This window comes from Apteryx mantelli, chromosome 2, assembly GCF_036417845.1.
Source record: "Apteryx mantelli isolate bAptMan1 chromosome 2, bAptMan1.hap1, whole genome shotgun sequence".
Classification (NCBI taxonomy): Eukaryota; Metazoa; Chordata; class Aves; order Apterygiformes; family Apterygidae; genus Apteryx; species Apteryx mantelli.
Genome location: NC_089979.1, coordinates 118,042,214 through 118,056,454, shown reverse-complemented (window position 1 = coordinate 118,056,454; position 14,241 = coordinate 118,042,214). Strand labels below are relative to the sequence as shown.

General features: G+C 35.9%; 1 protein-coding gene across 7 annotated transcripts in view; it reads right to left on the bottom strand.

Annotated features, from left to right (window-relative positions):
• CLASP2 (cytoplasmic linker associated protein 2) overlaps positions 1-14,241 on the bottom strand; it is a 153,051-nt gene that overhangs the window by 53,622 nt on the left and 85,188 nt on the right. For all 7 annotated transcript variants that reach the window (XM_067291310.1, XM_067291311.1, XM_067291313.1 and 4 more), the window contains 6 exons: positions 11,631-11,701; positions 9,580-9,639; positions 8,132-8,209; positions 7,329-7,496; positions 4,018-4,073; positions 2,668-2,841 (listed from right to left, as the gene is read on the bottom strand). In XM_067291310.1, coding sequence (XP_067147411.1) covers positions 2,668-2,841; positions 4,018-4,073; positions 7,329-7,496; positions 8,132-8,209; positions 9,580-9,639; positions 11,631-11,701 — 607 coding nt within the window. The remainder of the gene's footprint in view (positions 1-2,667; positions 2,842-4,017; positions 4,074-7,328; positions 7,497-8,131; positions 8,210-9,579; positions 9,640-11,630; positions 11,702-14,241) is intronic.

Here is a 14,241-nt window from a genome sequence, read left to right as displayed (position 1 = left end):
ATTCTAGAACAGTTTTAAAACAAAATTACATATGGATACATACAATTGCAGCACAGACAAGAGTTCTTCTATTAATAATAAAAAGGAAAGTGACAGGTGGGGGTAATTACAGTTTACTACACTCATGAACTTAGGGTCCTCTGAGACTCTAAATTTTGCAGCTGTTTAAGCTAAAGATGGATGGTTCTCTTTAAGTAAATGTGAAAATATATAAAAGCTCCAGAGGAGACAGTGTTACTTATTTTGGCATTGACTGTAACACCTGAAGAGATGTGGAATGCATTACACGACAATAAACAAGAACATTTTCCAGGCCTTTCTAGTATGACAGTCAGCATTATCTTGACAATTCTGTCATTTAAGCTGCCATATTTGGGTTTAGTATTAAAAAAAAAAAAAAAAAAAAAAAAATCACCACCACCACAAAAACTTAGAGAGGAAAAGTTTACAAATTAGTATATTTGCTGAAATGTGGTTACCTTTTCAAAACAAAGAGAAAATAATATTAAATAATTAATTAAATATTTAATATTTAATTATTAAATATAATTAAATAATATTTCAATAGCCAAAGAACACACCACATTTACTCTCTCTACATGTTTACCAGGGGACAGGTATGTGTCATTTAAATCACCTTACCACTACCAGAAAACTGTTAGGAAAACAAACCCGGATCAAACAAGCACTATTCTTTTTGCATGACTCTAAATAAGCCTTGGTCTTCTCAGCTATCACTTCCCTTAAATTATCCATGATAGGATTTGAATTTTTTACTATACATTGCTAGCACCACATTATTCTGCTATTTCAATTTAACACTGTATTCTTCTCTGCAAGTATCATGATTATACCTGCTAGCAAAGAAAAACTTTCCAGCCAGTCAAATCCTGCAAAAGCCTAGACTTACTGCATATGTATTTTTCCCCTCCCTCTATAGGCAACAGAATAAGCTATTTCTTTATTTCTGTTATTTTCCTGCATAAAAACAGCACCGTTTACTTCCTCGGAGACCTCTGTGTCCTTCTCAACCCCTGCTTACGAAATTCTGGGAATGAACTGCTCAGTCCTTAAGATGTTCTGAAAGCGTACCAGTACTCCAATCCAGAGTTAAATTTCTGTTAATCTTAACAAAAGACCAAAGTAGTCCTTTCATTTCATCAGCATGAAGATACATTACCAGAAAGAGATACCTCTTTCTTCATTTTTCTTATTTGACCTCTGACTTGCTGCTTTTTCTACCACCATGTTCTAAGTTGCTTTTACACGTCTTTCCCTTGAGAACTGAATCCCAGCTTTGTCTAAGACTCAATACGCATGCTGTTGCGCCCCAAAGCAGACTAGGCAACGCTGTGATCTTGGAGAAAAATCATCCCATCTATTTCAGGCATGCTGACATTTGGTTAGGAGGAACAGAGGCTCCTCCACAGTCAAGTTACAGCCACAGGCATATCTCCTCCACCAAGCAAGAGAAGCAGCTAACTTTGGTGCCCAGTTCTGATTCACCCTGTGGGCACTAGAGGGAGCCCACAACCCTAAGTTACAGGCCGATTTTGAGACTACTCCTTTTAGTCAACACTGCCAGGGCTTATAAATTTAATCCTAAAGTAAGTGGTGTTCAAACCGTTTCAAGAAGGCACTAATGACTCATTTGAAATAATTTTAACTCTGAAATTTGAATTAAAAAACACAATCAAAAACTTTGAAAAACATAGGTTAAGCGTATCCTAGCATCTCCCAAAACACAAGGTAAATCCAAAGACCCATATGCATTTCTCTGCCTCTCCTGTGATCGTGTTCGGCAACACTGACATTAGGACTTGTCTCCTCAGTGATCTAGCTAGCACACAGACTGACAGGAAAAAACCTAGCTGTGCTATGAGTGCTGCACCTCATTCCCTGCATGTATACCTCTGTATTATGGATACCCTGAAAGAACACAGAGACATGCCTCATACTCTTCTCCTCCTCCTCACACGTTGGTTCAATTCAGCCTGAGTGCAAGTTCTAGCATCTAACACCACTACTATCAGAAATACACTTTTCTGTAGACTTATTTGTAGCACTTTCTGTCTAACAAGTATTCCTGCCAGTGAGGACTGGTACCTAGATACAAACGTGCACATAGCTGCATCGGCACGCTTAGGAAAAAACCTCTCAAAACAATGCTGTACATTAGTACATGAAACACTTCTCTAACAGATGGAACAGCCACCACTTACTCCAAGGGAAACTCGTTAGCTATTTTATAACAATGCCAAAGAGTTGAGTAAAATGGGAAAGAGAGTTCTAACACTGACTTCCTTACTGCTTCTAAAACAAAAAAAAGCCATGATCACCACCCTCTGTTAAGTGAGGGTATGGCTCCTTCAGATACTTATAAATATTTCCGGCTCCTTCAGATACTTATATTTCCAGATTAACACATTTAAAGAGCATAGTATGGATACATTCTTTACATTGGCATTCTTTCAAAAGAAGGAAAAACAAGACATCTAGCAAAGTTGATAATTTACTTTAGAACACTTGGTCTTTGCAGTACTCCAACAATACTAAAAACGACAATGAAAGTTTTTCAAATATAGAAGTACTTTCTCGTAACTTTTTTTTTTTTTTTTGACTAAAAACGACAATTATTCCACAGTACTGTAAAGATATATCTCTCACCTAGTGAAGCATATGATCCTGGAGGTAGACCAGCCGCGGACAAGCGCCCAGCTCCAGCTGTCTGCCCAGCGGCATGGCGGGCCTTTGCACCTGCAGCAGCATTAACATCGATGTCACTGCGAGACCTTTGCAGAGTTCCTGGGCTTGGAACACTCTTGCTGCTGCTTCCTGAAACTAAAAAAAAAGTTATGGGTTAATACTAAACACAGTATTATTAAAAGGTTAAAAGCAAACACACATGGCCAAGAGGTATTGAAATGCTAGACCTGGTGTTGCCTTGAAATTCAGGTAAAGAACGAAGTCCTTGATTTGTCCAGCTGGTCTAATACTTTAATTCATGAGTTTTTTTTTTTTTTCCCTTCATTTTCCAGTCTTAATCATTTCACACAACTATACTCAAACGTAGAATCAATCCAGTATTTTTTATTTTATAGTATTCTCATCATCTTCATTCAGTATGAAATTTTAACATTGCTCTATACAAACTACTTGCTCCCACCGTAATACAAATGACAATTGTGAACATTTATGTGGTTTGTTCATTACATTACTGAATGTTTCACAAATTCAGGGCAATTCAGTGTCCCTTGTGATGCTGGGCCAAGTATTATTTCCACACATCAGCTAAGAAACTGACGTCAGAGAGATACAGAAACTGGACAAGTTAAATGCCTACCTTGAATTAATTGAGGGCCTAATCTTCTGCAAAATATTTTTATATTCATCTCTCATTATTAGCTGAATATTAACTATTCAGCTCAGTTAATTTTAGCCATTGGTGCATGTTTTCAAAACTTGACTCCCTCTTAACAATTCAGGTATTCAGAAAACAAGCACTCACAATAACTGGCCACTTGTAAAAAGGAGTCAATGATTTACTCACTAAGAGTTACAAAGAAATAATGAGAAAAGAGAATGGATAGATTCAATTCTGAAAACTCTGACAAAATTAAACGGTTTGAATTACAAGATTATTTTTTTCATAAGAAACAGCAGCTATGCTAGAACAGATCAGAGGTATGACAATTCTTCATTACCAATTGCCATAAGCCTAATAGTCATAAATAGATCATAGAATGTCTTGCTCTTTTTAGAATGACCGGTCAATGAGAAAACTTCAAGAAACAAAATTAACAGCGGCAATACATAGCCGATAATGTCTTGTATTTGGTAACAGATTGCAATTTTGCAACAACTAAAAATATGTAAAAGCTAAAGCATATGTCATTATTCAATTGTGTAACAGGGTAAATGGCAAAGATTGTACAATTGTAAGCTGCATTTAATTTTTATTTATTTAAACTAAAACAACATTAAAAACAATTGTGCATTATATAGCAATAAGCATACCTCTGCCTGCAAGGCTTGCTGGGCTGGCTGCAGACCATTTAGAAGATAGAGGACGACTATAAAAAAAAAAATAAACAAATCCAATAAATAAGGGCTTTAATAAAATACAGCTCATGTATCTGATACAAAAAGCAACACTACACAATGATCTGAAGAAAAAAAGTTTTTTTTTTCCCTTCTACTGTCTCTGCACATTTCAGATAAACATATTAAATAGAGAATGATAAGGAAAACACCATCATCTTATCAGATCTTTTTTTAATTTTATGAAATTAAATGTTCATTATAAGGCATTAATCTCTTGCTAATTAGCAGACATATTGTGCTAACCCAAAGTTCAGGCATTCCAGATTTGGTCATAGAAACGTTTAAGATGGCCATTACAAGGTTTTAACTGCAGGGATGATCTTCTAAATCAGCTGTCAAACAAAAATAGCAGGAGCTAAACTAAAAGATCTTGATCTATAATGAAAGGAATTATGTGAAGTAGGTTGCCTGCAATAACAAGGAAAACATGCGTATGACTCATAAGCCTCCTCCAGTCCTATACCCCAAAGAATTAAATTAGAAATTAAGAAGAAACATGCTGGAACTTCAAAGTAGCTGGATTGAGTTTCCCTTGTTTGACTGTTAGAGGCCTCTGTAATTTATAAAAGAAAGGGAAGAAGCATGTCTTTCCTCTGTTTTCTCTCCATTTCCCTATACTCTTACTGCCAAAGTGAGTAGCTGCTGAAGTGAAATCTTTTGGTCTACTCAAGTTCAACCGTAAACCCTTCCTTTGCTTGGTTCAAAAGGCTAGCATGCAGTAAGAGGGAGCAGAGAAAAGCAAAAAACAAAAAAAAGATGAAGGATGAAGGTAGGAAACAGTGAATGGCATAATACTTTATTCATTGATTCATCTGTAGCCATCTAAACATTTATCTGACTGGGAAGGTTTGTAGTAATTTCATTGACACTCAAATTATAACCTTGCAGTCTACAGTCTCAGCTTTAGTAAAAATACTCCCTAATTTTAATATCAAAAAGCAGAGAGAAGAGAGATGCATAATACTGTGTATGTATCTGAGCTATTAGCTCAGTGATAATGTAGATGACAGCATTGTTATCTAACTCCTCACAGAAAATCATGTGTTTGCAGTTTACTATGAATGATACCTGCTTTTCTGACATCAATAACCAGTGTTTTGGAGATATTACCACTTATTTTGCTGCAAATACAATGAGTTAAGTCCAGTATGCCCAGGCAGATCTCTTGGGCACATTCTGACCTTACAACAAGCACCAAAAAGAAGGCTCAGAAAACACTGTTACTATTTCAGCACTTGCACCATCTACTGTGAATGACATTTCATTTAAGCAGCTTTCTATAGGCAGAGCTTGTTTTGCAGGCACAAGTCACCACGTTTCCCTTCTCCCATCCCCACTTAAAATACCACTGTTATCACATGGAAGTTGCCAAAGCCACCCAAGTAAATTAGACAAGGGGACCCTCAGAACGGCTTGATTAGTACTTTTGCACAGCCTCAGATTCTGAAGGGATCTCACTACATGAAGTCAGTTTCTTTCTAGATTTAATAAAATCCTCACAGAGCTTCCATAATGATATGAACAATGATCAAAAAGAAGTAAACTTCAATAGTTCCTTTGCTTTTTACTTAGAAGGTAAAAAGCAGGGGGTTTGTTTTTTTTTTTTAAATCAGAGGTCTAGTTAGACCATGAAAGATGGATAGGGCTGAGATAGTAACACTTAGAACATTCTGCTGTTACAACCTCTTTTGCAACTCAAACTGTTACAAAAATTAGGTTTTCATTTAGGCTCAATTGCTTTTGGCTGGACTGATGATGATAATCTTTCTCAGCCTTATAACAAAATCCCACTGCATTAAAACCATTTTGATCAATGGATTTGTAAGATTTGCAAGTTCACAGCGTCAAAAACAACCATAGCAGATCAGATGTTAAAACAAACAAACAACAACAAACTCAGCACCCTTATTTCCTACTCTAATATATGCAGGGAGAACTCAGCATCTATTGTAGAAGCCAGAAAAAAATTTTGGGAGTAAGACAGGGAAAAGAAGATGCATTTAAATGCAAAATTAGTGAAAACTCAGTTAAAAAGTTAATTACTTCCAGTATCAGATTGCTTTTGCTTCTTTTATTTTACTCCTCCCATTCTGTATTGTTTACCTTCAAACAATTGGCAAGGTACACATCTTGTAACACAGGGAGTAACACTTACCTAAGGATTTAATACTGTAAGACTCTAGTTTCTCTGTAATTTAGTTTTTAACATTTTGTTATTAGTAACTCATTAACAGCCTTTTGATTTCTAAGTAGGAAATATAGATTAAATTAATTCAAGCAAGAGTAATTAATCTCTGAATAAACATTTGTTAGTGAAAAAAGAAGCGTTAGCAATAACCTACATTACAATAACTATTAAAAAAATGCTTTTATAATTACAAATATCATACTGAAGATAAGATTTGACACAGAAGAGGGAAAGGCACTGGTACTTAAGGTGCCAGTCCCAAAAAATTTAATTTTGAATATGTGGGAAGCAGTCTTTGCTTTCAAGCCAAAAGTAAGCAAATATCCAGTTCTCTTGCTTTGGAAATGAAGAATTTGAACTGAAATCTTACATACTTTGAGGATCCCTTCTATAATTTAAAGGATAAAATCACCACATACTACTACTCCCAGCTTTACATTTCTACTAAAAAAGCCAGTTGATTTCTTTTGCTATTGGCACCTAAGCAAGCTTTAATCTAATCAGCTCAAGACTGTCAGCACATTTTAACACACCATTGCCTACAGAACAGGCCCACCCTCTAGTAACCAGCAGTCATGAAATACCCGATACTGTGAAGACAGAATAAAAAATGACCTCTGATCTGAATGAATCTCATTGTCAATGTCTCTTTGTGATACCTCCAGAGGAAAGAGATGAAAAGAAGTGGTACCATAATTTTTTTCCTAAACTTATTTCTTTTACCATGCTGTTGGACAAGCAACAATACTTCAATACACAAACCTTAAAGATCCTTTGGTGCAACAGGGGCTAGTAAGGAACAAATAGATGAGTAAGCACAGTCTGCCAAATTCAAGTTTATATATGCCATTATTTTCCACCTTGCTAGAGTAACACTGTCATGTTGCAGAGCACAATAAAAGAATTTTAAGAATGTGAATATTAAAAGTGACAGAAGTACAACTGCAGCTTTTCTGCACACCACAGGAGCCTAGCTCATGTGCTTTAGAGAAACTTTTTATGTTTGGTCAGACTCAAACAGTTAAGTGACTCTTACTTGAGGCTCTCCTGTGAACTGGAGGATGACCTGTCTGACTGAGGGAGAGATGCTATACTGCCAGAATTCTTCAAGTAGGTCTGAAGGCTTCTTTGATAGGGAGGCTCAAGAGAATTGTACAGAGTCTCTGCTTCACTAGGAAAGTGATTTCTAAGACCCAGATAAGCCCTGCAAAATAAAAGAACGACCAAATGTAATTGTTCTAGGTTTTTCTTAAAAATATACAGTCAGGAAGTGAAAGACTGCAGAATGAACTAGGGATGACAGAGAAAGAAAACCAGAGCAGAAATATATACCACACATAATACACCCACTAGGTCATAAAAGAAACCAGCTTAATTGACTGAATTGATTTTTTCAAAACAACTTAGTGTTGCTGTCCTCTGAAATTCTCAAGTTTACTGCTAAGTCTTAGTAATTGTTCCTATAGGGAAGCAAGAGAAATTCTTTTCTGGTCTGCTTATTTGTGAAAGTACTGTAGTTGTTCAATGACTTAATTCACGGAAAAAGTGAATGATTATGCAACAATATCAGTCTTTATCACTCCTCTTTCACTAGAATCCTCAAACTCTCTGAAACATTATTAATGGCCCCAAGCTTTTAAACTGTTTTCTTTCTCAGTACAAAGCAGATATTAACTCAAGACTCAGAAAGCAGAAACATCAATTTTCTACTTAACTTGTGCCCTCTTCTTCAGACGTGAGCAGCTAACTATAGCTGATATATATTATACTATTTAAAACCTTCTATCCCTCATATAAAATCTGCCATTTTTCAGAGCAATAAGTACAGTCAAAACTTACTTTCTTGCCTCCACTCTTGCCTCTGCATCAGCATCATGAATACCCTTCTTGATTGTTTCAACCAAGACAGCTGCATGCCTAGAAGACAGACATTCTTCATACTACCTTTAACTACTCCAAATTCAATTCTAAAAGAAGTTTTACCCATTAATTAATATTTTTCTAAGTAAAAGACAGCCCACAGAGTGAGTTCTTTCCAAGATATGAAGTAAATGCTTAAGTACACTGATGACATAACCACACCTTCTGTAGAAGACTAGAAAGCTCCCAGCTATTTCTTTACCTGAATGGGGAATTTATGTTTTCTGGAAAAGTAAAGCCTATCATCAAGGCAGAAACAGCTTAATTTTAAAGCAAATCAGGAGCAAGAGGTGCTACAAAACAGAATAACACACACTTTTTTGCATCGTTAGCAAACAAAAAATTTAAATGCCTCTTAAGCTTGTTCTTTGTAATTCTAAATATATGTAAACACACATACACATTTTAATATTCAATTCATTTGGATCGACCAGTCACTGAAGGAAACAACATAACGATATACAGTACAACAATGCTTTCAGAATGATTGTTTACTCAAAACACAGTCCTAGTAGTCAAAAATGAAAAATATTGCTGCCCACAACATCTCATTACAATGTTAGGTAAGAATGATCTAGGATTTTCAGTACCAGCCTAGTGTTACAGTGGCTGAGTTCAGTTCCCAGTTCTGCTATAGACTGTGACTGTGTAGAAAAATCAGTTCATGTCTTCATGTCGAGTACCTTATATGTGAAATAGGGCTAACACTTTTCGCACTACCATTTACTTGTATTAGAGCACACAGTTTGAGAGGTAGTGTTAGACTGATTGTGACTGCTTAGTATTCAGTTAAGTAGCTTTTACTTACATCCTTTAAAAACAGATTCCAATCGCTTTGAGATATTCTACTTACAGTTTTCATGAAAATAGACAATTGAGTAGAAAAGAGAAATCTGTCGTACTGGAATCTCTGCTAAAAGTCCCAGTAGGAAAAAAGCTGCTAAGTGAGTGTAACTAACTGGACCAAAAAAAAACAAAACAAAAAAAAACAATCCACACAAGGCACTACAGATGGGGAAAAAAACTTCTATGAGCTTGCATAGCGAGACTCCAGGGAGTTTACCGCAAATCACGCATCACTATGAAACATTTTTTAAACTCAACTTTGTGGCAAACTGATTCAGACCACCTGGTGTATTACATGTGCGTTCATGGAAAGTAATATACGGTCATGTATTTTCATACCAAAGGCTCAAAACTGGCTAACACCTTTACTCACTTAGACAGAAGGTTCCAATTTGCTTTATATCAGACAACAATTTCCTTGTCAAATTATTTCAGATCATGACAATATCACTCTGTTCATTAACAGTTAATTTAAAAATTATTAACAGTTTACAGTTGGGAAAAAATACATTTATCCATACCTTTCCAGTGAATGTGTTTGCCACTCTTGTAACAACAGGTCTAAAAATTCAAAAGAGCGCCTAAAAAGACAGGATAGAAAGTTACAATTAGTACTCATTTCTCTAATATGCTTGTGGAATTAACAGTAACTTCATTCCTTCCCCCTGTGGAAAACAAATACATAAAATAAAAGTCTATTTATCTGCCAAATCAGGACATTGGTCTGCTTATTGAAAAATTTACAAACTCTGTACACAAAGTGAATATGTAAGCTAACTAATCCTGAACTTCAAAAAAATTTATGCGCTTCTATCTATCTATTAAGTGATGTTTTAAACATATGCTATATTAGTTTTATTAGCCCCAAAGGATCAGACAAATATTAAAAAGTTTAACAATTACACGGAAATATAATTACTATAAAATCTTAATACGCAAAAAAAGACTACTTTAAATATTCAGCTATTAAATCACCCAATAATGTTTCTATAGCACTTACTTTTTTCCCAGATTCTACCCTCATCCTTTCATCTGTCATTACTGAGTATATAGCATAAGTGAAAACATAAAACCATTAATACAAGGTCATGCATACAGAAAGTCAAAGATTTGCTGGCACTGTACAAAACAATCTATATAATTAAATTTATTATAAATTCAGAGTTTTTGACAATTTAGCAGACACCCATTAGCAAAAAGCATACTTTGAAATACGTCTGAAGCTAGATGCTAGTAAACAAATCAAACTGATATAGATTAGGAAGTTGTAGGTATCAAGTCTTCTGAAAGGTAGTGGTCTCTATTCTTTGTCTGGGACTACTACTTTCTCTGGCTTTGTTGCATCTTTGACCTGTTCTGAAGGGGCAGGTTTCATATCTGTTTTACCCAAAGCCTTTGGACACCTATAAAACATGGCAAAAATTGTGAAAGGCTTAAGAAGTTTCTTCATGATTACAAATGATTTAGTTTTTGCCTTGTCTTTACAAAGTAATGGAATCAGTATGAAAACAACACAATTTTGGCCACCTTCATTGTTGCTTACTGGACTGTAAACTGCAGCAGCAAAACTACCCAAAGTCTAACGGCTGCTTAGCAAAGCTACGGGAAGTGAAGGCAGAGGAGGAATGTATATTGTCTTGCAGTCAAACCCTAAGACGTGGGAGGTCAGTATAACCTTGGCTCAGATTATGCTTGCTTTGGATGCAAAGACAACTTGGCCCCAACCAAGTAAATAGTTTAGGTGCTCAAACTATCTTTTACATATACATAGCTGCACAACTTTCAGGGCTAACTTGGGTCCAGAAACAGCCTAACTGCTTTTGTGAGATTCTGTGCAGAAAGCAACACTGTCAGACCCCAAATGACTTCATCAAGAGCTAATCCAAGCGTTCAAGGACCTTGTTCTCGGAACCTCAGCTTGCTGAAGACGCACCTCAGTTGTCCAACACAGCAATGGCCTGATCTACCACGTCCTATCCTAGATAACAGCCAGTCCCTCAAAGCCACACTCCCCAGTGTTATTTTGGGCACAGTATTAGATGTAGCCTAGCTCCTTGCTTTCAAACTGCATTGTACAAGAGTTGGGAAGTCCTCCTGGAATGGAGAGAGCAACATGCTGGCAAACACTGTACGCAGCAGTGCTTCTGCAGGAGCTAATCTCACTAGGCCTGGCAGGGCTGACGCTAACTGCAGCTAATAAGCTCAGGCTGGTTCTTTGCAAAGACAGGCACACCTGTATCACGCACACAAATGCCTCTCAAAACCCATGTTATTTATTCTCATTAGCTAGACAAACATGGATTTAACTACAGCTGCTCTTACTTCTGGTTTTAAATCAGAAGGTACTCTTTCAACAAGTGTTACAAACATTTTAAATTAGAATAAATTCTGCAGAAGGATACAGTGTAGGTCCTCCCTATATGTCAGAAAAAACACTGTTCCTCAACAGCATCCAGGTGAATAACATTGCTGAAACTCATTTTTGTAGTTTATTAGATAATAGTTTCATGTATTCATACCATCATATTTAAAAAGTAACGATTTAAAAATTTGCTATTTAGAATACACTAACCTTCTAACTGCAACTGATTTTGAGGTACAGTTGCTTGTTATTAAAGGAATAAGTCTGGGCACATGGGTATGCTGGAAAAAAATAGGACAAAGCAGTTAGTGACAAAAGCATTCCTGAATTTTTATTGTACTAATTAATCCAAAGTTAGCAAGATGATAAAAATTACAATATCATATAAAATGTGTACTGAAACTAGATGTAGAATATTATTAAGTGGAGACTGCTGCTACTAGTGCATGACTCATTAAACTTTTTTTTTTTTTTTAAGAAAATCAAACAAGAAGCACTTCCAATGCCATCAATAACCATCTTGTGATACAAGATATTTAACTATCAGAAGTCACAAATGAAAGCTCAGAAACCCTGTTTCCTCAGAGGAGTTCTAAACTGATGTTATTTCAGTTTCATCTCAGGAAAAAAAAAAAAAAGAAAAAAAAAGCAATAGATATATCAGTCAAAAACTGGGTAATAGAGCAAAAAGCAAACTGTCAATCTAAAACTGTGAGCATTCTTTTAGGGATCAATCAATAGAGATAGCTAGTGCTGGAAAGACCAAATTGCTTTTAATGCAAAAAATGTCAATGAAATAAATGCATGACATGTAATCCATATAAAAGCAAACTTACTTGTAGAATCTCTATGGAAACACCTACAATATGCTCATGGGAAGACTCAAAGAAAAACCCTTGAATTACCATTTAAAATGGATAAAGATAAACTACATTAAATCCCTATGCAATACTCTTATTCAGAATTAAAGCAGCCTTACTTATCTTAACTAACTGTGGACACAAAGTAATACCATTTTAATTCCCAGTAAAAGTAACATGGTTCAGCAAATCCACTTTCATTTATTCCTTTCCTGATTAAATACATTAGATAAACTTCAAAACAATCCCCAATACACTATGAAATAGTGGAGTATTAAAAAAAAAAAAATCAAGCTGCTTAAAGATTACAGTACTAAACAATTCTTACTATCTCATGTATCATTTTTTTTCCTTGGATTATTGTTACAGGATATAAACACACAAATCACCTAAAGCAAAAAGACAATTATCAGCTTTCAGAGTACTGCCAACTTCAGAATTATGAGGGAATGAATCCAGAAACCCAGAACAGCCTAACGGTTATACTTTTTCCTGCTGATAAACAGTGTTTTATTTGTATGTTATACTATTTCCAAATTTAAAAGCGGCGCATGACTGCCAGAAAGTGCACAATAAGCAAATATGGAGGAAAGAATACAGCATTTTTTACAGATGGAGAAACCTGTATGTTCCAAATCTTTGGAGCCACCTATACCGTACTTTTGAAAAACTACCCGGAAAAGAAAGGTGAAATCCAGTAAAGGGGCAAAGATGAGCTAGAGCTCTTCAAGACCACTGAAAGATAAACTGCTTAACGCAATCTCCCTCTTTTCCAGTGAGAGCTCTCTCTCACAGCAATAAGACACTAAAGCATCAGGATCTGAACTGGCTGGTGGTTCTGGTGAACTGGTCAGTGGTTTCTGGTAGGAGTTTATAAGCATAGCTCTGACTCCACAAGCCATAATGATTTGGGCTCTAAATATCTGACTGATCACACACTTTCCTTCACAATCCCTAATTTAATCCAAAGGACAAAAGTCCATGGAAAGTAGGAATGAATTGCCTTTGACTCTGGAATTCATTTCTTTCTGTTTCTATTAAAACTGGAATCTTATGACTGTCAGAACACCTTGCATAACCCATTTATTTGTTTGGTATTTGAACACAATGGACTGGAAACACGGAAGCAAGAAAATCCTATCTATTACATTAAATTACAGCTAAGAATAACAGAAATTTAAACAAAATCAGGGCCGCTATGGCTGGCATGTAGGCTCTTCCTCAATTAAACTGAACCAATAAAGCCAATTTAATATATTCAGTGAATTTTACTTCATGCTGCTTTTCTGTTCTAGCCCTTGATTTGGCTCCTACAAGCAATGAGACGGGGTTATTTTCTTACAAATCTGAGCTTCTCTAATACTACTGCAAATGATATTCTTCTCTTACAACTTTAATCATTCTATGTAAGGCTGTACTCCCTCCTCCTCTCTCAACTCTGTGCCATGAGCCATCTCACAGTGCACTATAGGACTCAGGAGAAAAATACCTACAGTTCTTGGTACAAGCAGCTGATGCAAAGGCAATGCAGAGAGTCTCAGAGCATGCTCTTAGAAGCGTAGTTAGACAGAATGATAAATACTGAAAATACCGAAGATAGCAATACAATGCACAAGTGATTAAACTACTTAAGTTTCTAACAATCTACAAAATTATGAGTGTGAATGAGATCATAGTGAATAGCAGTAAGTGCCTAGCATTAAGAACTAGAGAACACCACACAGCTTTTAATGTAGAAACTACAGGCAACTCCCCATTTCTATCTGAAACAAAAAATGTCAGTGCAGATCCTAAAAAATATAGACAAATACCTTGTTTCAGACCCTGGTCAGTAACAGATGCTTAGGAACAGAAATTAAAAACAGGGCCAGCATGCAGTATTTCCCTTTCCTCCTTTAAGCAGTCAGCAGCTTAAAATGCTCTCACAACAGAGATTTAAATCTCTCTTTTGGACTTTTCTT